This window comes from Euprymna scolopes, chromosome 4, assembly GCF_053919585.1.
Source record: "Euprymna scolopes isolate OS-2025 chromosome 4, ASM5391958v1, whole genome shotgun sequence".
NCBI classification, from domain to species: Eukaryota; Metazoa; Mollusca; class Cephalopoda; order Sepiida; family Sepiolidae; genus Euprymna; species Euprymna scolopes.
In genome coordinates this window covers 34,128,977-34,152,731 of record NC_136485.1, presented here as the reverse complement: position 1 = coordinate 34,152,731, position 23,755 = coordinate 34,128,977, and the positions used below count along the sequence as shown (strand labels likewise).

The 23,755-nt window shown below is 35.7% G+C and overlaps 1 protein-coding gene across 1 annotated transcript in view; it reads right to left on the bottom strand.

The window, feature by feature from the left end:
- LOC145270605 (chorion peroxidase-like) overlaps positions 1-23,755 on the bottom strand; it is a 57,814-nt gene that overhangs the window by 22,352 nt on the left and 11,707 nt on the right. Inside the window, exons 3-5 of the mRNA XM_080126236.1 lie at positions 20,329-20,490; positions 4,767-4,800; positions 425-537 (exon numbers count right to left, since the gene is read on the bottom strand). Coding sequence (XP_079982362.1) covers positions 425-537; positions 4,767-4,800; positions 20,329-20,490 — 309 coding nt within the window. The remainder of the gene's footprint in view (positions 1-424; positions 538-4,766; positions 4,801-20,328; positions 20,491-23,755) is intronic.

Genomic DNA, 23,755 nt, shown 5'->3' with positions numbered 1-23,755 from the left:
AATACAATTTTCCATTAGTAAAAAAAATAATTAGCAATTAGTGGATATAAAACGTTCAGTGTATCTAGTTGCAAAACAAAATTCAACAGAGAGTAAACTAAAATTATTAATCAGCAAGGCGACATGGGCTGAAATAAATAAGATGCAGAAAATAGAAAAGAAAACGTTGGATACGAGACAGATAAACAAAATAAATGACAATATTTATTAACGTAAAGTGCTTAAACATAATTGCATCGAATTTTCGAGGTAGACTTCATGGTCAGAATAAATATGTATAATAAATATTTATTTATCTAATAATTTTTACAAATTTAGAAAGTTCATGCAAATAATTATAAGAATACAGTTTGAACTTTCGAGGTAAACTTCATTTTCAGAAAGAAAAAAAATTATGTACAACAAATATTTATCTAATACATACCATACATCCCTGATAGACTTCCGACCCCTAAATTGCGTACAAAGTTGTGACAAGCTGGATTATGAGTGTTTAAGTTTGGTGAATCCCTAAATAAATTTGGCATACATTCTGTCCTGAAAATTAAAATAAAAAAATAGTACAGAATTTTAAGATGACTTATTAACTTTTCTTGACCTTCTGGTTGAGATCAAAAGTTAGCGTATGGTGTATCTGTAGTCAATGAAAAAGCGATTGTCTAGGCAGAAGACATGTTTATTTTTCTCCAAATCTAGAGTTCCTTTTCGAGGAGAGCTAGGTTTCCCTTATTCTCTATCTGTGGCTAAAACTAAACGGACAGTTCATAAGCTAAATTTATTTCTTACAACTGATCGTCTGTGAAACAAAATACCGTGGGGCTGCTTCCCAACTGAGTATAATGTGGTTGATTTCAAGTCTAATGTAAATAAGTTATTTCTTCGTCTACTTAATAGATACTTATTGGCCTAATGTCCTTGTTCAGAAATCTCTGATTTAATTTATGGCTAGAACTTTCTACCGCTCCAGAAAGTACCTGCCACCTGACGCGATTCTATACCAATCCAATCGGATACGCCAAAATATGAGATATTGCTGCCCCATCTGGGGGAAACCCCACTCCCTTCTACCTTCTCTGCAACACCTTTCTAACAGTAAAGACGTTTCTCGTTTTTCTCTCTCATTATATATATATATATATATATATATATATATATATATATATATATATATATAGGGCCAACAATACGCAATAAGATTTTTAATTATAAGAAAACGATAGAACATATAAATATAAATGATAATAATATAAATATTCCAGAATGTGAATGTAATTCCTCTCCTTTCTGTAATAATGAGATAAAACATGTAATTACAGGAGATTTAAAGATAGTAAATAATCCTAAATTAAGAAAACTACTTAGCAAGGATCCAAATTATAGAGAACTTTAATGCCTAAATTACACTAAATGCGCTAAAGAAGTAACTAAAGCACTAGAAGGTTTTATTATGTCTATGGTAAAGAAATATAAATTAGCACAGTCTACGTTTGAAGCATGGAAAAATAGTATACTTGAATGTGTAAATGAAAAGGTTAAACATATAAAACAATTTAAACATCCTAGAAAAACCAGTCCTCTTTTAAAAAATTCAGAAATACGGGAGGAACTTAAAATACTTCAAGACAAGTTTGTAATAGTTCCGATTGATAAAGCGGCAAACAATATAGCTTTCATATGTAAAAAATATTATATACAACGTTTATCGATAGAAGTAGGACTAATAGGAAACGTTTCGGATACTTATAAAGTAAGTAATAGTAATTTAGATAGCATTATTTTGAATAATAGTATTATTAGTGAAAAAGTAGGATTAAAGTTAGAAGACAAACACAAAAATCTTCCATGTATGTATTGGATACCTAAAATGCATAAAAATCCAGTTGGTGCTAGATTTATTGTAGGTTCAAAGACGTGCATCACTAAACCTTTAAGTAAAGCTATATCTAAAATATTTAAATTAATTATAAATCAAATAAATAATTTTCACCTGAAAAGTAAATTTTATAGTAATATAAATCTATTTTGGGTAGTAAATAATCCCCAACCAGTGAAAGAAAAATTAGATAAAATAAATTCCAGAATAAAAGTAAAATCTATAGCTACTTATGATTTTAGTACACTATATACTAAAATTCCGCACGAAAAACTTATAAAAGAATTAAATGATACTGTAGATTTGGCTTTTGAAGGTGGAAAAGGTAAATATATAGACTTTTCAGACCCTAAAGCTTTCTGGTGTAAAAATAAAAATATCAAAACTAGGGTTTCTAAAGGTATTTTAAAAATACTTGTAAGTCATCTTATTAAAGAATACTATTTCCAAATAGGAAATAAAATATTACCCCAAACGATAGGTATCCCAATGGGATTGAATCCTGCACCATTTTGGGCAAATTTGTATTTACATAGACTCGAGTATATATATATATATATATATATATATATATATATATATATATATATATATATATATATATGATTAGTTTTTTTTTTTTTTGAAAAAGAGTTCCAGCAGAGTGCTCAATTAAAAGGAAAATCCAAATTTTAAGAGACGAATATTGGCTGAAGAGAGCTTGATAAGGATACCTTAAACGGGCCTTATTATCGGGCTTGAAACCGACGGTACCAATGACCTGTCTCAACTAACAACTTTCTGTACACAAAATATATATATATATATATATATATATATATATATATATGTCATCACTATTAAAAACATATATCTAAAACATATAACTTTCATGGGTGTAGGAGATTTATAGATGACCTTATATGTATAAACGATAGTGATGAATTAAAAAAAAATAAACATCTTATATATCCAAACAAATTAAAATTGAATTGTGAACATAGAGGACAACAGGCTACATTTCTGGATTTAGATATAAAAATTGAGGATGGGATTTTTCTGTATAAAATATTTGATAAAAGAAACGCATTCCCCTTTAAAATAGTACGCATGCCCCATAAAGATAGCACCTGCCCTGTTTTTATGTTATATGGAACCATTATGTCAGAGTTTTTGAGAATAGCTCGCGTTACTTTAAAATTAACAGATTTTATACCACCAGTTTCTAGCTTAGTAATAAGGATGATAAAACAAGGTGGGGATAAAAGTCAAATATTTAAACAGTTAAATAAAGCATTTGTTCGTTATCCTGATGCTTTTGAATCGTTTAAGATAAACCAGACTATATTAATAAAGGAAATCCAAAACTATATTAGCAATGTATAAAATGTATTTATAATTACATATAATAAATTTATATATTAAAAAAAAAATGTATATATGTAAAAATATTTTTAACCTTTATATATCTAATTTTAAATAAATAAGAATGTAAATATACTAAATACTAATCATAGTGGGGGTGATAAGTAGTTAAACGGATTAATCCTAATCTTATAAATACAAGACTGATAAATTAAAAAATTAAAAAAATGTATCCATTTTAAATGTGGAAATTGATGAATCGCACAGGTAAGAAATTCATTTTTATAGTATGAAAAGGTTAGTAATTGCAATTAAGAATAGGAAATTGGATCACATGTTTGTAACATGTCTTCTTCCTAAGATTAATGGAGGTGGTGTTTGATCAACACTGCTGGGTAGCCATGATGATATATACTGTTTTGTTTTTAAATCCCCGAAACAGTGTTTCATGGTAAACAACTGATGATCCCTTGAAAAATAAATTATTGGTATTATAGTAAATTCGAGAGCGAGTTGATGCAGTGATTGCAGGTGATTAAATGACTTACTGACTGGATGGTTTTCTAACGAATGATAAAAAATATGTTTTTGTATAGTTTTAAAGGTTAAAAACTTCAAAGACTATATATATATATATATATATATATATATATATATATATATATATATATATATACTAGTAGGCTACTCGGCATTGCTCGGTCGTAAAATACGCTTAAATATGATCTTTTGATTAATGCAAATTTCGTATTTATTATTGTGTTGGGCCCAATGTAAAGTAATGATTTAAAAAGTAAAAAAAAAAAAAAATAATAATGACTCGTGCGCAACCACCGAAAATCGAAACTAAAACATTTTGCTTACGATTTACTTTTTTCCTTTGACATTAATGCCTGAGCTATTAAACATAGTTTTTGGAAGGTTAAAAATTAAAACATGAACCAATAGCTGTTACGTTACACATGCATATTCGTAATGACGTAATTCGACCTTCATTTGGCAAATTCAATTTTTTAATTTTCACACTTTTGCAGCGATTTTCCCTGGCTAAAACCCAAATATAAAGTTTCACATGGGCTAGAATACCCTATATATTAAGTTTCATATCTGCCGACCAAAAGCCGACAGAAGAGTTTGGTAGGCAAAATTTTTTAAACAAAAGTATATAGGCATACATAAATATATATAGAAAGAGGTTTGTGTTTACTATAACCTTTCTACGCAAATATTACGCAAGTATAAAGCAGGTGTAATATCTGCATTAATATAATATCACGTAATAACTTATTAAAGAGGAGCATCCCATAAGAAAACCGAAACTAACTAATAGGGAATTAATTAAAATGAATGCTTAAAAATATGCAAATTAGCTAGATCTTTTGCAGATGTAGCAATTCCACGGACCCTATTTAGCAAAGTTGTATATTTTTTTAAACTAAACAGAAAAAGAGTTTTTAATATAAATATCAGTACACTCACACACGAAAAAAAAAAATTGGTATTAGCTATATAGATAATTTGAAAATTAATTAAGAAAAAAAAGTCTTACGTGTTTGCGGGAAGCGGGCAACACTGGATACTTGCTGAAATTAAAAGAAATTAATCTTTTTTTATTTGTGTTTATTAACGTAATCTATGCGCGCATGAATGCATGCAAAAACATATATAAACATTACATGTACAGTGATTGGGCGTTTATTTATAGAGACTACTTGCAATCCCTGCAAATACGAATACGCCAACAATAAAACATGTACTAGTAAAACAAAAATCACTCCCAAAATGGACGATTTAAAAAGTTAATAATCCAACTATTGTTTATTATTGTTTTTGATTTAATGATTAAAAAAATAACACGATAAATAGTTCTGTGTCACTATATTGCTTTATTTCCTAGACAAATATTTAGTATTGCCATTCAAATATGTCTTTTTTTAGAGAGACCGATCGGAGTATCAATAAATTGCGATCTATTTTTAAGTTACGAGTGAAAAGGCAAATTCATTTCTTCTATATAACGCACTAAAAAGAACAAAGGTAAACGCGCGCACATGAACAAGGTTACGCTATCAAATACTCGAATAGGCACATATTCATTCAATGAACACTTTGAGTTGTAACTAGCGTTAACTAAACATAGTTATACAAATACGTGTTACACCGCGAAGATTTATTAACATGAATGTATTTTTTTAATATTTTTATTTCTTATATGAAAATATTTTATTATAAACTTTCGTACGTCTCCATTTTTTCATTCATAAAAGTATGCTTGTGTTTTAGGTAGCCCGTGTTAATTAGTTACCCTTCTATTATTGCAATGCTTTATTTTATTTTAATTTCATCATACATTTCTGTTTATATTTATATATATGTTTATATATATATGTATGTATATATATATATATATATATATATATATATATATATATATATATATATATATATATACTGTGTAAGCAAAAATAAGATTTCAAAACAATGTGTTGGTGGAAACAAAAAGTGTATTCCAATTTACGTTACAATTGTTTCCATGTCCAGTTCGACAATTTCAAGCATTATGTCGTTTGAAAATTTTCAAAACCAATATTTCTTCAGACTTTATGAATAAGCACACTTTTGGCAATGGAGCATTTTTTGATGAGACGGAAGGAAGAGGAAATCCCTAGATAGAAAGGCATGCGAGAAACATCTACCTTTGTTGTGATTACGGAAAATCCTATTTATATATATCCCATTCAAATATATATATATATTTAAGTTTATTATACTTCTGTTTATGTATATATATATATATATATATATATATATTATACGCTTCTGTTTATGTATATATATATATATATATATATATGTGTGTGTGTGTGTGTGTGTGTGTGCGTGTATGTGTATTAAAGTTTATTATACATTGCTGTTTATGTGGATATATATATATATATATATATACATATATATGATGAAAATAATGGAAATAATATTCCGACAACATAGAGAAATAAAAAGGAACAAACCATATTATGTGTTCATCAACGTTTCGTCTTTATTCCTATACTTCCTCTGGATGAATGAAATTAAGAAACAAAAAATATGGGTATTTTTTGTTTCTTAATCTCATTCATTCAGAGGAAGTCTCGAAATAAAGACGAAACGTTGATGAACACATAATACGGTTTGTTCCTTTTTATTTCTCTCTCTCTCTCTCTCTCTCTCTCTCTATATATATATATATATATATATATATATATGTATATATAATTTTATTATATATTTCTGTTTTTGTTTATGTTTATATATTGCTCTGCAAAGGGACAGACCCCAGTAAGTAAGAAGGCAAATTACATAAGTTTGAAAATGATATTTGGAGAAGGTTAGAATTGAACCCAATAAGCATGTTTTAAAAGATAATAGATATTTAATTCTAGGAATGCAGTCGATTCTTCACTCATTTAGAAACAACTGAATATTAAATATGTCAGTTAAAAGAATGGGCAATACGAGTTTAGCAATAATGATTAACAAAATAGTTTAAAAACGATACAGTTCAATTTTGTTTGTCAGAGGCGTGTAGATGCATGTGTAAGCGCACGTGTAATTTTAAACGTAAGGGAGTAACATCGTTCACTACGCCTCTGACGTTATCAAGAAAGGAGATTTCCAATATATGGAGATAGGGTTCGAAGTTAGGGATAGTCACAGTCACAGACAGAGCCAGAGAGCTAGAGAAGAGACTCAGAGAGACTCGGTCAGACTGTTAGCTGATACTCTTTAGAGGCTGTTGCAATATTTTGGACGTATAATGGGGTAGCTATTTATTTGGTGTCCACCACACCAAAATGTGGCAAAGGCCGGAAGGTAGAAATAGCCAAGCTCCCCTAAAGGAGGGGCACTCTTGCCTCATCAAAAATTGCCTGGTCACCTCCGTCGGCATTCCCCGGTAGAGCGCCTCAGGCGACAAGCAATTAACTTGCCCCACCGGAAAGCCCCGTGGCAAAGCCTGGGAGGGTGGACCTCCTAGGTAGAACCCAGGCGGCGTACCTCAGTCCGACAGGTGCTGGCCGGTTGCCGGCCCCTCACCTGTCGGGCTGAGTGTCAAGAACGGATCCTTGACGAGTACTACTACCCTGTCTCCCTGCAGCCGAAGCCGCTAGGAGACACATCCCATCACACTGGACGTATAATGGGGCAGTTATTTAATTGCCGCCCACATCGGCAATATGTGGCACAAGGCCTAGAAAGTGGGAACTCCGCAGGCTCCCCTAAAGGAGGGGCACTCCTGCAATTTTAAAAATTGCCCGAGTAACCCCGTCGGCATTCCATAGTCGGGGCGCCTTAGGCAGCAAGCAATAAACTTGCTCCACCGGAAAGCCTGGTGGCAAGGCCTGGGAGGGTGGACCTCCTAGGTATTACCCAGGCGGTGTACCTCAGTCCAACAGGTGCTGGGCCGGTTCCCGGCCCCTCACCTGTTAGGCTGAGTGTCAAGAACGGATCCTTGACGAGTACTACTACCCTGTCTCCCGCAGCCGAAGCTGCTAGGAGACACATCCCATCATACTGGACGTATAATGGGGTATGATCCCACGCAGTCGGACGATTCTATTTATAAACGATGCTGCTAGGAACTGACGAATCGAACTAATTCACGTTCTGCTAACAACCAATCAGAAACCAAATTGCTCCATAAATATTAAACCTTTTCTGTAGCAATTTTACATTTTTTTCCGTCTCGACACGGTAAGAATATTTTGCTCTGTGGAACTGTCTACTGCAAACAAGTCACCTCTCAGGACTTGTTTAGAACAACGAACCAGCGGAAACTGTTCTGAAACTAAACATGGCTTACACTTCTAGAGGTTATGGGCCCAGGTGCATCTTTATTTCGATGGATCCGAATCAAAATTCGAATTGTGGTAAGTTACATTTCTAGGATATCTACGAATCCAAAAGCTACATAAAGTACTTCAAACACAACCTGAAAACAGAAACGACCCCGACTTCATTGAAAAGAACGCAACTGTCGTTGCGGAATTAATACGGTGTTTAGATGACCGAAGTCTATCACTGGTAATGAGAGAAGCCCTGGACGATGGCTGCAAAGCATTAAACATATTTAGAGAGCATTATTCATCGAAAGGAAAACCCAAAATGATTTCTTTATACACTGAACTGACCTCTCCAAAACGAATGGAAGCCGAAACTATTACTGACTATATTATAAGAGCCGAAACGACTGCAAATTCTTTAAAAATGTCTGGTGAAGTTATGTGACAGTCTGTTAATTTCCATGGTCCTTAAGGGATTACCGAATGATTTCAAGCCATTTACCACCGTGATAGCCCAGAAAGAAAACCCCATGACTTTTAGCCAATTCAAGGTAGCACTTAGAAGTTACGAAGAAACTGAAAAAATGATCACAGAAAAAAACGAATCCACAAATATCATGAAATTTAAAAATACACACATAAAAACACCACAATTAAATTATACCCATGCCAGGAATAAAAACCGCAACTTTGCCAAAAACAATTTTTCTCCTAAGAAAAGTACAAAAATTATTTGCTATAATTATGGACGAGCTAATCACAAGAGTTTCCGATGTAGATACAGGACTCAAAATGGCGACTCCATTAAAAATGTAGAGAGCCGTGTTAGCGAACATACATTTTTATTTTCGTGTACGTATAATGCTTCAACAAACAATAATAATTTTCTTGTCGATTGTGGGGCCACGGCACATGTGATTACAAAGGAATCTGATTTAATCAATTTTGACCCCAACTTTAAGCCAGAAAATCATTTTGTAGAACTAGCTGACGGGAGTCGAGTAAATGATATCGTTTTGAAAAGAGGCAATGCTAAAATCTCGCTAAAGAACAATAAAGGTGAACTGTGTTTCTGTATTCTAGAAAACGCTCTTCTAATCTCAAAATTTAAACAAAATATATTTTCTATACAACCTGCCACAAAACAAAGTGCAAATATAAACTTTAGCCCCAATAAATCAAAACTGGTATACCCGAATGGAAATGTATTCGACATTAAAGAAAATGGAAGACTATATTATTTAAATAACGTAGTCCCATCGAAAACCGCCTGCCATGATCTACAGACATGGCATAAAATTCTTGGACATTGCAATATTCTTGATATCAAAAAGTTGCCGACTGTAGTTGGTGGAATGAAAATACAAACATCAAAAAACTTCAACTGCGACGTCTGTACGCAAGGGAAAATGACAAACTATCAAAGCAAGATACCAGACAAAAAGGACAAAAAATCCTATCAATGGTGCATTGTGACTTGAACGGTCCCGTGGAACCGATGGCCAGAGAACATTATAGATATGCATTGAATTTCGTAGATGACCATTCAGGCTTAATAATGGTTTACTTTTTAAAGAACAAATCTGATACCCTGCTAGCAACTAAAAAATATCTAGCCGACATGGCTCCCTACGGTGAAGTCAAGTGTATTCGCTCTGACAACGGTACGGAATTCACCAATAAAGACTTTGAAGTTTTACTAATTAACCATCATATCAGACATGAAACATCAGCTCCTAGATCGCCACACCAAAACGGGACTGCTAAACGTGCGTGGCGGACACTTTTTTAAATGGCAAAATGCCTACTCATTGAATCAAAACTCCCTAAAAACCTCTGGACGTACGCACTTATGGCAGCAGCCTATATACGCAACAGGTGCTTTAACAAAACACTATCTAAAACTCCATATGAATCTTTCTGTGTAAAAAAAACAAATTTAAGCATAATGCATATATTTGGTTCAACTTGCTTCGCATATATAGATAAAAAGAGTAAATTTAATATTAAAGCCGACAGAGGTATATTTCTTGGATACGATAAAAACAGTCCAGCCAATTTAGTATTTTTTCCAGAAAAAAATAAAATAAAAAGAATCCGATGTGTAAAATTCACAGACGCGTTTAATTTTACAGACGAAAACCCGTCCTATGAAGGAGATGAAATTATATTCCCTCAAATAATTAAAACAAACGCCGACAATAAAAATGACGGAGACAAGAGTGTCCATGATGATGATGATGATGATGATGATGATGATGATGATGATGATGATAAAGTCGAAAGATATCCCAAAAGAAATAGAAGGCGACCCGATTTTTTTTGTGGTCGACAATATAAAAGATTATCAAATCGACTATTGCTATTCAATGGAAAATGCGCCAAAAAGCTTTAAGGAAGCAATTAATTCACGACATTGTGATGAATGGAAAATTGCCATGAAAAAAGAAATAGATGCCTTAACCGGAAATTATACCTATACGGTAGTGCCTCTCCCAAAAGATAAACATGTTATTTCTACAAGATGGGTCTTTACAAAAAAGACTACAGCATCAGGCGTAGAACAGTACAAAGCTAGATTTGTTGCTAACGGGTACTCTCAGATTTACGGTATAGAATATTTTTCTACGTTTTCACCGACCACAAACCTAACGATAATCAGAATTTTACTGCAAATCGCATCGCAATATTACCTTAATATCCCTCAAATGGACGTAAAAACTGCTTATTTGAATGTCCCCAATAGACTATGAAATTTATATTACCCCTCCAGAGGGATTTATAATGAAAAATAAAAATAACATGTGGCGACTTAACAAGTCATTATATAGTCTAAAGCAGAGTGCTCAGTGTTGGAATACAGTATTTCATGATTATATTATTAAACAACAATTTAGACAATGCGCTGCAGACCCCTGTTTATATACCCAACACAAAGACAATAAAGACAATAAACTACTGATTTTGGTGTTGTTGGTCGATGATATTTTAATCGCACAAATTGTGACATAATGTTAACCGATGTTAAGAACAAATTAAGTAAAAGATTCAAAATGACCGATTTTGGCAAAATATCCTGGTTTCTGGGGATAGAATTTACTCAAAGCAAAGGACTTGTTATGATGACTCAATCGAGATACATCGACAAAATACTATTAAAATTTGGAATGGGAGAGTGCAAAAAACGCTCTACACCGGTCGAAAATGATATTAATAAAAATATACACACAGAATCTGAAATAATAAATGACAAACAATACCGCGAAATTATAGGTAGTCTTATATATTTAATGACTGCAACCAGGCCCGGCATATGCTATACAGTAACAAAACTGTCACAAAAATTATCACGACCGACAATGAAGGATTTAAACAGAGCTAAACAAGTCCTGCGTTATTTAAAAGGAACTAAAGAACAGATGTTAGTATTTAGAAAATCAAGAAATCCCCTAAAATTAGAAGGTCTTTCGGATTCAGACTGGGGAAACGACGAAGATCGCAAGAGTATATCTGGATATTGTTTCAGACTCTCAGAAAATGGGCCTATTATTTCATGGAAATCTAAAAAGCAAGAGATTGTATCTCTCTCTTCGTGTGAAACAGAATTTATTGCGATCACACACACGACACAGGAAGAACTCTACCTTAAAAATATCCTAAAGACTGTTTTAGAGCCAGAATTAACTAAAATCCCCGTAGTAATTAACTGTGATAATCAAGCCAGTATAGTCTTATCACAGAACACGATAATCAACCAAAGATCTAAGCATATAGATATAAAATACCATTTCATAAAAAACAAGGTGAAAAAGGAATCCATTATTTTGAATTACGTATCATCAGAACAAAATGTCGCTGATGTATTCACGAAACCCGCAACAAGAATAAAGTTATAGCGTTTTTTCTCAAAACTTGTTGGGGGATTCGACTGAATAATTTTTTTTCACGGCCCTGTATGTATATAAATTTCTATATATAAAAAAAATATAGTCCTGACAAGACATTAAACTGTATCTATTTTATTTGTATTAACACTTTAACCTACTAATGCGTAACTAATACTTTTGCTGAAATAAAAACAAAATTAAAAAAAAGTCACTTAAAAAAACTCTTTGTAATTTTCCTTTTTGACAAAATACTTTTTGCATGCTTATTTTAAGGCGCGCAGAAATTACAATTGACTTTTATTTTTTTGCGCACATTAGTTGTCTTTCCTATTATTCAAAAATGTCCTATATCTTTTTGCATTGTTTTCATTAACAGAAAAAAACTCTTTAAACGGGTACATATTGCATGTATGTTTATTTTTATGTATATTTATTTATATGTATGCGTTTTTCTTTTCTTTTCATTTTTTTACAAAACTGCATAATCAAATTTAAGAAATGGCTTCTTGTTTCACATACCCACCCCTTTTTTAAGGTTAAAATACTTTCCATTTCTTTTATTTCTCTTCTCTGTACACATATCTCCGTTTTGACATTTGAACACAATTAAAAATGGCGTCTTTTTACATGCTAAAATTCTAAGATCCAAATGATTTCTAATTTTTGTTATGTATAATTGAATATAAAGATATATATTTATTTTTGAGCAGAACGAACACAAGGGACTTCCTCATTATGAAAAATAGGGAGGATGTTGCAATATTTTGGACGTATAATGGGGTATGATCCCACACAGTCGGACGATTCTATTTATAAACGATGCTGCTTGGAACTGACGAATCGAACTAATTCACGTTCTGCTAACAACCAATCAGAAACCAGAATTGCTCCATAAATATTAAACCTTTTCTGTAGCAATTTCACATGTCTTTTTTCCGTCTCTACACGGTAAGAATATTTTGCTCTGTGGAACTGTCTACTGCAAACAAGTCACCTCTCAGGACTTGTGTGTAACAACGAACCGTCGGAAACTGTTCTGTCTACTGCAAACCAGTCACCTCTCAAGACTTGTTTAGAACAACGAACCATCTGAAACTGTTCTGTAACTAAATATTGCTTACACGTCTAGACGTCACCAAGAAAAGAGATTTCCAATATATGGAGATAGGGTTCGAAGTTAGGGATAGTCACAGTCACAAACAGAGCCAGAGAGCTAGAGAAGAGACTCAGAGAGACTCGGTCAGACTGTTAGCCGATACTCCTTAGAGGCGAAATGGTGTGGAGAAAAACATGTAGCCATACAAGCTTGAATTCCTAAGTCTCCAATCAGCCAGTTGGATGAATAAAGAATCACCATCTATATTTTGTAAACTGTCTGTCTTTCTGTCGTCATTATAACATAAAGGTAAATGTGTTTTGTCGATTATCTTGTAAACAAGCTTTATATAACCCCCCTTCTTCCAAGTAATGTGTCTGCACCATCATGAGTAATGGTTCTCCACTGTCTGTGTCAACAAGAACTTGTGAATAAATAAAGCAATGTGCGGGAACATGTGCTTCAATTGCAGTTTTGAACCATTCAGTAGTCTCATTTGCATACTGTTCAGCTGGAAGAGAAAATATATTTCCCCATGGGGTATTTCTGATGAGATCCCTGATGGCTTCCCAGTCAGCCTTTTTGTAATACCTCGTTGTTTTTAGTAGTGGGTCTTCAGTTTTGGGTAGAAAATTTAGAGCGATTTTTACAATTATCACAGCATTATCAGCATGATCAGCATTCTCGAGTGGGCTGTGGGCATTCTCTATACAATCATCGAAAATTGTGGTCAGAAATAGATCTATAAGTGAGGCATGTTGATCTTGCTGGTCTGGGAAACGTGTCAGAAATGTAACCGTCTGTGATAGGGAATGAGATATAGAGAAGCTTTGTGTTGTGCTACCAGCTACGTCTGTGTAAGTAGAGAATCCAAGCCAGTTACTCTGGTGAACATTGAAGTCACCAAATACATGTACTTGTGCGCTAGTATCGTGGGAGAGTGCTATATCTATGCTGTCAGAGACTTTGTTAATTAGGGTACAGTCCTAGGTTGAGGGAGACTGGTAGAGAAAATACAAGTAGCTAATATTATGTTGCATGTTTAGTCTGAAGCACATAAAGGCCTGATCGTCTGATTCTAGTTTTGTTTCTCTAGTCAGGTGGAGGGTGTTACGAATATAAACTCCAAACCCCTGCATATGTCTGTCTGAATCCTTACGGAAGAGTGGGAGATAACCATGCATGTTAAAGTGGGTAGAGGGAATGGAGGAGTGTAGGTTAGTTTCACTTAATGCTAAGATATCCAGGGTGTTTAGTAGGAGAAATGATTCAACATCGGTTGTTAGTTCTAAGCCCACGGGTATTCATAAATGCAAACCTCAAGGAAGGAGGCAGGTAGTTTTTTTTTGTTTTTTGAGTTTGGTCCTGGTTTAAACGTAACTTTTGCTTGAGATGTCATTTCATTTTATTTCGTTTGAAAGTTTCAGTGAGGGTAAGGGAGTGAGGGGTGCTGGACAAGTGGTTGTGCAGAATATCAGACATGCAATACAAGTAGACCATCAGCTGTCTCTTCACCTACAGGATTGTGGCCTCATGAAAGCCCACCGGGGATGAGTGCAGGGTCCCTTTCCATGCGCGACATGGCACTACAATCATCCCGATATTATACAACTGTTGATAGAGCAGCCACTCTAAGCGCTAACAAAGAGTTAGGGCCCCTGTACTATCAGTCGGAAACAGCAGTCAGAAACTGTCAATCCGGTACCTTCAACCCATGAGACAAAAGTCAGCCCAGTCCAACTGTACCGGCATATATGGTACTGAACCACCCCTACAGTGTCCAGTTTAGGGGTTGGGATGTGGCGGAAGCGGGGAACACGGCGTTCTTTGCCCTAGTCAGGAAACATCGACCACTGTGTGATTCTGTTGAGTCCCTGTAATAGCATCTCTATGCCTGTCTAATAGACAAAGAAGGAGTATGAAAGCTGGGCGATAGACAGAGCCTATCTCCCCCTTAAGCAGTTTAGGTTTGCCAATCGGTAATTTGTTTGAGTCACCAGCTCTAGGAAGGTTGTCGTCCGGGACTGAAGAGGCCTTCCTTCCCTATGTTTAGCTTCAGAGTTTTCCTTCTAGACGAATGACCCGGGAAGATCTATTGATTCATCAACACCGAGAGGATTCGCTCCGCACCTCGGTCCTAAACCAAGTATTTCTGCGACCCCGCATGGGTAGTTAATGTTAATCGGTTATTTAGTAGGTTATATATCTACTAAAAAGTTACAATCTTCGAAGTGAGTAAAAAGGGCATTACTATGCTTTTCATTTTCATTGCTAATGGAAGAAGGGATAAGTAAGAATTTATGCAGTGGAAGCAACTAAATTTGCAACAGGATTGGCTTGAGAGAGAGAGAGAGACAGAGAAAGAGAGAAAGAGAGAAAGAGAGAGAGAGAGAGAGAGAGAGAGAGAGAGAGAGAGAGACAGACAGACAGACAGACAGACAGACAGAGGAGTTAATGTATGGTTAGATTTGATATTAGAATTTGATACCCAAACTCTGAGTATTTAAGACGACAGAAAGATAAGATGCTTAATATAGATACAAGGAACAACATCTGATTTGGAATACAGTTCAGTACAGATATAACTGGAAAATACATAAGTGATGGCGTATTCTGTAAGTATAATTATGTATAAATGGTATGTTTACGAATATATGGAATTTTAGATGTTAAGTATATTTGTTGTCTTCAGACTTCTAACGAAGGAAGATGGCGTCGCCTTTCTTTTAAAAACCGGAAGTTTGTATTTTGTATAACAATAAGTATCGGTTCAGTTTTTATGTACTAATTATTGTAATACTATCTCCTATCATAGGGGAAGAGATAAAGGATTGCTATTTATTATAGATCAATTTAAATCTATGTATAAAACTATGGCCAGTAAGTATATTTTAAAGATTAGTTATGGGATAAGAGTATACTCTAAAGCATGTCTTAGTAGAAATCTTTAGATGTTAATGTGTATTGATTACGAAAAGTCAGTCTACTAAGGTTGAGAGCTAATAACCCTTCTAAGTTACGTGCAATGGATTAGATTTAATGGCAGCTTGGGAAATAAACAGTTGATTAGAGATCAGGAGACACGGTTTAAATAACGGTACAGTATAATTACATGTTAGGATATAGAGTTTAGGGTAGAGTTTAGAAAAAAAAAGATATATCATCAAAGCCAGTCAACATCTAAAAAGTTGAAACCTCTGAAATATTAAATGTAGGTGTGGTTCTTTGTAGCGCTTGCATTCAAATATGTATTTTTTTAGAGAGACATCGACTTGCTGTCCAATAAGTTACGATCTATTTCTTAATTGCAAGTGAAAAGGCAAATCGATTTCTTTTTTTTTCATTTTATTTCTCCGCAAGATATATGCATTTCTATAGAAATTATAAAAAGGTTTATTTATTCCTATAAATAAATGAGAAAAATTTCGTTTCATTTTTACAACAAAACAATGTATCAATTGTTAATTAAATTAGTGCATCAATATTTTAAGTAGCGAAATTTGCGAAGCGAGAGCGAGCCAGCAAACACAGCTCGGGATCTATAAATAAACCATTTCATTAAGAGAGTTTATTGTATTTGCTGCAGTTGTATATCTGCATTAACAATTTCTACTTACTTAAGGAAACAGACACAATGACCAAATAATGCGATCCATTTATGGGCCCTGCATAATCGATATGCAATCTGTGTACTAACTCTACAAACTGCACTTTCTTGAGCTCATGTCGAAACGCGGACTTATTGGACGATGGAGATGTGGAGTCATTTATCTGAACGTATTTGTATTTGTTTCCATTTTCAGATGTTAACTGGCTTTGATGATATATCTTATGTCTTCTTGAACATGCTACGAACAGGATTCGAACCTGTGCGGGCAATGCTTATTGGATTTCGAGTTCATAGGACATCTGTCTTCAGCCATAGTTTAATCTTTATCACCGAGTCTCTCTTGTACGCCTGTTTAACTGTCCATTTAAGAGTATGTCCGTTCGCTAGGTGCTCAACGCTGGCTAAGTGTTTAACTACACAGACTGAAAACTCGGGAGTGCAAAGTTCGATTCCTGTTCATTCTATAGAAACACTTTTATCAAACCCAAGCTTGACCTTGTGTCTAAACCCCCTGGAAAGGAGGAGATAAACCAAATTAATTACTCATGGGCATGAAGATAGGTTATTATCCACAGACTGTCAAGCGGTGTGGTTAGATTGACCTGTTTTAAATACAGCATAATCAAATTGTTATTTTACCGTAGTTAAGCGACGTTAAGCCTGGTCAGTACTAAATGGGTGACGACTTAAGTATACGTATTAAGTGCTATATGTGGTCTCCGTTTATCAAGGCATTGTCCCCAGTCATCATGGACTTCTCATTGCCACTGGTATCAAGCAATGCTGGTTCAAGAAAAGTGTGGTTGGAAATGTGCAACCCTTGCTTCACAATTACATGCGCAACTACTTACTTAAGGGGGTATTCATGGTCTCTCGAGACAGAGCGGAGGCGATAGGTTAAATGAGCTATATCTCACAGAACTGGGCGTTCAAGTTACAAAGTTTGAGCAACTGAAAAATGTAAAAATCTCCCCCTGTAACGTTACGTTTAAAAACGGAACCTACGTAAAGATATTTCAGGACTTAAAACGTTGTATGCAGTCTATGTTGCAAAGAACATAAGACAAGTAATAACTCGATTCCTTTTTTTTTTTGTAACAACATTTATTTACAGCCGTGACATCACCCACGTCTCCAACGTGATCGTCTTCTCTAACGTGATCTCCTTTTTGTAATCTTTTTCCTTACACTGACGTAATTTTGTATTTCTTATGCATTTGTATTCGAGCGTCTGCGCTTTGTTACACTCACATCTAACTAGGGGAGCAGATTGGATTATAAGCACACGTAATTTTACTTAGTTTTATGGTAATAACGTGGGGTTTGCATTTGTATTAAATACAATAATAAAAGAGAAACAGCTTCAGATAAACGCATATATATATATATATATACATATATATATATATATATATATATATATATATATATATATATATATATATATATATATAAGTGAAATTGTCTGTCTGTATTTAACACAGATTCCAGCAACTTACTCATGACGCACAGGAGACTTATGGGCCCGTACTGAGAGGGGAATGAACGATCAGATGAATTCTTAAATACAGGGCATACTGATGAGATTTTCCAGGGTGATAGGCAGCAATTCTCCTTCAGACAATGTTTAAACAGTTTTGTAAGTATGGGCGCTACTTCTGTTGATGTTTTTTGAGTACTATAATTGGAATACCGTCAGAGCCAGTTGCTTTACTGGAATCAAAGTTTTTGATTAGCTTGGCAACATCACGTACAGATATATGCATATCACATAGCATGTTTTCTGATACAGGAGGAAATACTGGGGGTTAGCAGCCTTGGTCGCAAAGGGTAGAATTAGCTGTAAAGTTCTTGGCAAAGAGTTTGGCTTTGCCTGATGCTGATGAGATTACCTCAGGTCCATTGATGATAGTTGGGATAGAGCACCCGCTTCTGTTCAGGATTCTGTTTGCTATTTGTCAAAACTGGTGGGAACCAAGCTGCTGCTCAGCTACTTTGGACTTGACGGACTGAGCATACAACTCTCTTACATTCTTTATTACTTTCTTACAATGGTTGCTGGCAGTCCTGAAAGCGGCTTTTGTTTCAATACGTTGGAAGCAGTAGAAAAAGTGATTTCTGTGTGCAATGGTAGCAGCACATTCTGGAGAGAACCATGGCTGGCTGTTAGGTTTTTGCTGGAACTTTTTTGAGGGCATGAAACGGTTTATACCTACAATTAACCATTCCGTCAGGTCTGATACTATAGAGGACACATCCTTTTTAAACATGGAACGCAGAGGTAGATCTGATATAAATGCACGGAAACTATCCCAGTCAGCCATAGTGTATCGATATACTGTACGATGGAGAGGTATATCTGAGGATTTATTACATTTAATTTTATCTTAATTGATACAACTGAGTGGTCGAAGATCCAAGAGGAGACAGAACAGAAACTGAACATAGTTCAGGGCAAGTTGTGAGAAAAAGATCTAGGAGACTCGCATACTGGCCATCATTGTCAGGAGAAATCATGACAGAACCTTCCCTCATCATTGGTCTTGTTTGAGTGGGTCAACCATTTCACATTGTGGACATTGAAGTCACCACAAATGTGGATGTTAGCTGAAGAGTGAGCAGACAGGATATGATCAATTTTTTCAGATATGCTCTTAAAGATAGTAACTCCGCTGTTGTGAGGACGATAGAGAGTAAATATAAATGCAGTAGTGTGAGCTAGTGCAATCCGGAAGAACATATAGGGTAAGTTAGGATCGTCTCTGGAGATGTCCCTACCACATGGAAAGCCATCTTTAATATAGGCACATATTCCATGCCCATGGTGATCTCGGGGGTCAGATTTAGATGTTGTTAGAGTGTCCTTTAATTACGAATTCATTTAGGGAAATAATTCGTCCAATGCCAGTTTCGCTTAAAAATAAAAGGTAAAAGGTCTGGTTTAGTCTCCTGTAATTGGACTTCAACTTCTTGAAGGTTAGAACATAGACACCTGATGTTGGAGAAGGAGACATGGTAGTAGGAGTCTACATTGGATTTTGGAGTTCCAGGTTTATACGTGCATTTTTTTTAAAAACTTGTCATGATGGAATTTTGGAATTTGTGGACTAGGTCGTCAGACTTTCTTAGAACAGGACAGAGAGGGAAAACTAAGAGAGAAAAAAAAACCGAAGAGTTTTTTTTTTGTAGAATATGATAAGGTAAAGCCGTAACAATTACCCACTAATATGACATCGAGAGGCCCCACCAGAAGCTACTGCATAGTCCAGAATCCATTTACCAAATGGCAATACAGCAGCCCCAGTACTTTGCACCTGCTGATAGGACAGCCTCCTTAGTGGTTAATCTAAGCTACGGCTCCTTGACTATCAGGCGGATAACGTCAGCCCAAATAAAACGTTTACTTACAGCATCCTTAATAGTGACATGGCTAGAAGGATAGACATAGAAACAGAAAATTTCCGTCATCTCTGCTGACTGTTCACGCAAAATACTGCCAACCTAGAACTTTATTGCGAGTTGGGAATAATTTTCACTTTTACCAATTTGGTACCCCCAAATGGGGAGCAGCATATGTATTGTTTAAAATATAATTATCCACACACACACACACACACACATATATATATATATATGAAAGAAAGTCAGAGAGAAAGAGGGAGATTTCATTATACAAAGAAAGAAATAAAAACGCATACCATTATTCCTTTGTGCTAAAGCCGTATCGTGAAGGATCATTTGTGCAGCTACGACGAAAAAGTCATTAATTTGCTGTTCAGTAGATGTTTGAGTGTTATTTCCAAACAAAGTTTTGCTCAAGTCTCGCGAATCTGGCACCGAGTTTGTTGGAAACGGAAAATCTGAAACAATATTTTCGTATTTTGATTAAATGATTATTTTAAAACATTCATAACCTAACAAATAATATTTTTTTTTTACAAAGGAGTCACAACTTATCAAGGCCCGGAGGCCACTCAAGGATAAGATTTAATGAGTGTACAGTAGTCAATGGGACAATATCGTAGTAATCGTTAGTAGTGGAAATTTGGTAAATTGGATTACTTAAAGGGACGGCTTATCAAGAATTTGTTTACATTGTACTTGAAGACGACCAAATTGTAGTCAGCTGGAAAGCATGCAAATGGAAGAAAGTTCCACAAGCATGCAGTTCTAAAAAAAAAAAACTTTGTTCATGGAATCTACATTTAGGTTTAGGCACAAATAAAGAGTGGGGGAAATTATTGATAGTGGTTTCAGTCAGGCGAGTGTTTTTCATGAAAGTTTGGCAAGAGAGGACCATAGTCTAGAGCTCACACAAGCACTTGCCATGAAAATAACGATAAAGCAGAGACAGGCTCGCAACGACTCTTCTGTTGGAAAGAGGTTGCAGGTAAGACAAAAGGGCATCCCCCACTAAGCTACGAAGTCTATTATTAACTCTGTCAAAGCAGGATAAACTGCTCCTAGTAGTTCCTGCCCAGATGTGGCAGCAGTACTACATCCTTGGACATACCTGACTCTTATATAGGTAGAGAATTGCATCAGGATTGAGATATCTACTGGAGCAGTAAAAGGATCCCACCATTTTTTCAGCTTCCTTGGCAACGAATTTGATGTACGTGTTTCATTTTAAATCAGGAGTAAAGGTCAAGCCCAGAAGCTTGTCAAACATGGAGGCTCGCCAAGACAAAAGCCATTCATTTCAATTGATGCCGGATGAGAATCAGAGCATTGATGATATAAAGAAAGAAGCTTGGTTTTGGATGCATTAAAAATAACCAACCACCTCTTTCCCCATTATACCACATGCTCCAGACAGAGGAACGAGAATCAGAGAAAGCTTTGTCATTTATGGCCTTTGAAGTGTTGCCATAGATGGTAGTGTTGTCAGCATAAATATCTACGAATGATCTTAGGTTGTGATTTGGGAGATCATTGATGTAGATCAAGAAAGAGAGTTAGCCCAGTATGGACCTCTAAGGGACTCCAGCATAAATACTGTGAACCACTACTCTTATGAACCTATCAGAGAGAAATGATTTAATAACTGAGAAGACATTCTCAGCTATACCATAGCCGGAGATTTTGTGGAGTAGACCATTATGCTATATCTTATACTCTTATTTGATATAGCAAGAGTAATTGCCCTAGAAAGGAAGCCACCGTCGAGATATTCGCTAACCCTATGAGATATAACCTTTAGCACATCTGCTGTATATCTAGTAGAACAGAAACCATATTGCATGTCATTAAAAAAGGTTATTTTTGCTGAGGTAATTGACTACCTCTCTATTTAACACAGATTCTTTTTTTGTCCCTCAGTCCTCATTTCTAATGAGTGATGTTTCTGACAAAAGGTGAAGAAAAAGCTGCTTCCCAGGTTGGTAGTACTTCGTGAACAGTAGTCTGAGATGTCGGAAATTTCCTGTCTCTATGTCTATCCTTGCGGCCATGTCACTAGTAAGGGTATTGGAGGTAAACGTTTTCATCTGGGCTGACGTTAACCGCCTGATAGTCAGGGATCCGAACCTTGGAATAACCACTAAGGAGGGGTCCTATCAGCAGGTGCAAAGTACTGGGGCTGCTGTATTGCCATTTGGTGAATGGATTCTGGACCATGCAGTAGTCTTTGGTAGGGCCTCTCGATGCCATACTAGTGGGTAATTGTTACGGCTTTACCTTATCATGTGTTACAAAAAAAAAAAAAATTTTCCTGTCTTTCCTCTCTTACTTTCCCTCTCTGTTCTGCTCTAACCAAGTATGCTGACCTGTTCCACAAACCCCCAAATCCTCAACATGAAATATCTAAAAAAAAGAAAACACGAATAAAGCTAGAACCCCATCCTCCTACGCAGACCCCTACTATCATATCTCCTTCTCCAGCATCAGGGGTCTACGTTCCAACCTTCCAGAGGTTGAAACCCAATTACAGGAGATGAAACCTGACATATTCTTTCTAAGCAAAACTGGAGTAGGGCCGACCACCTCCCTAGATGAGTTCATAATTAAAGGATACTCTAACCTAACATCTAAATCTGACCCCCAAGATCGCCACGGGCATGGAATATGTGCCTACATTAAAGATGACTTCCCATGTGGCAGGGATATCTGCAGAGAAGACCCTAATCTACCTTATATGTGCTTCCGGGTTGCACTTGCTTACACCACCGCATTTATATTTGCCCTCTATCACCCCCACAACAGTGGAGTTACTGTCTTTAAGAGTATATCAGAAAAAATTGACCACATCCTGTCTGCTCATCCCTCGGCTAACATTCACATTTGCGGTGACTTCAATGTCCATAATGTGGAATGGCTGAGCCACTCAAATAAGACTGATGAGGAGGGGAGGTTCTGTCATGATTTTGCCATTGCCTATGACCTTACTCAGATTGTCCACAAGCCCACCCATGTGCCCGATAGTACCGGTCAGTTCACAAGCCTCCTAGACCTTTTTCTATCCACTTCCCCTGAGCTATGCTCATGTTCCGTTCTATCTCCTCTGGGATCCTCCGACCACTGCGTCGTATCAGTTAAGATAAAAATGAAATATAATAAATCTACAGACGTACCTCTCCACCGTACTGTATACCGATACTCTATGGCGGACTGGGATAGCTTCCGTACATTCATATCTGATCTCCCTCTCCATTCCATGTTTAAAAAGGATGTGTCCTCTATAGTATCAGATCTGACTGAATGGTTACTTGTAGGCATAGGCCAATTCATACCATCCAAAAAATTCCAACAAAAACCTAACAGCCAGCCATGGTTCTCCTCGAATGTGCTGCTGCCATCGCACACAGAAATCACTTTTTCCATAGCTACCAACGTAATAGATGCACTGAAACTAAAGCTGCTTTCAGAACCGCCAGCAACCATTGTAAAAGAGTAATAAAAAATACAAGAGAACTATATGCGCAATCCGTTAAGTCCAAAGTAGCTGAGCAGCGGCTTGGTTCCCACCAGTTCTGGCAAATAGCAAATAGGATCTTGAACAGAAACGTGCGCTCTATCCCAACCATTATCAATGGACCAGGGGTCATCTCGACAGCATCTGACAAGGCAAAACTATTTGCCAAAAACTTTGCGGCAAATTCTACCCAGTGTGACGAAGGCCATCAA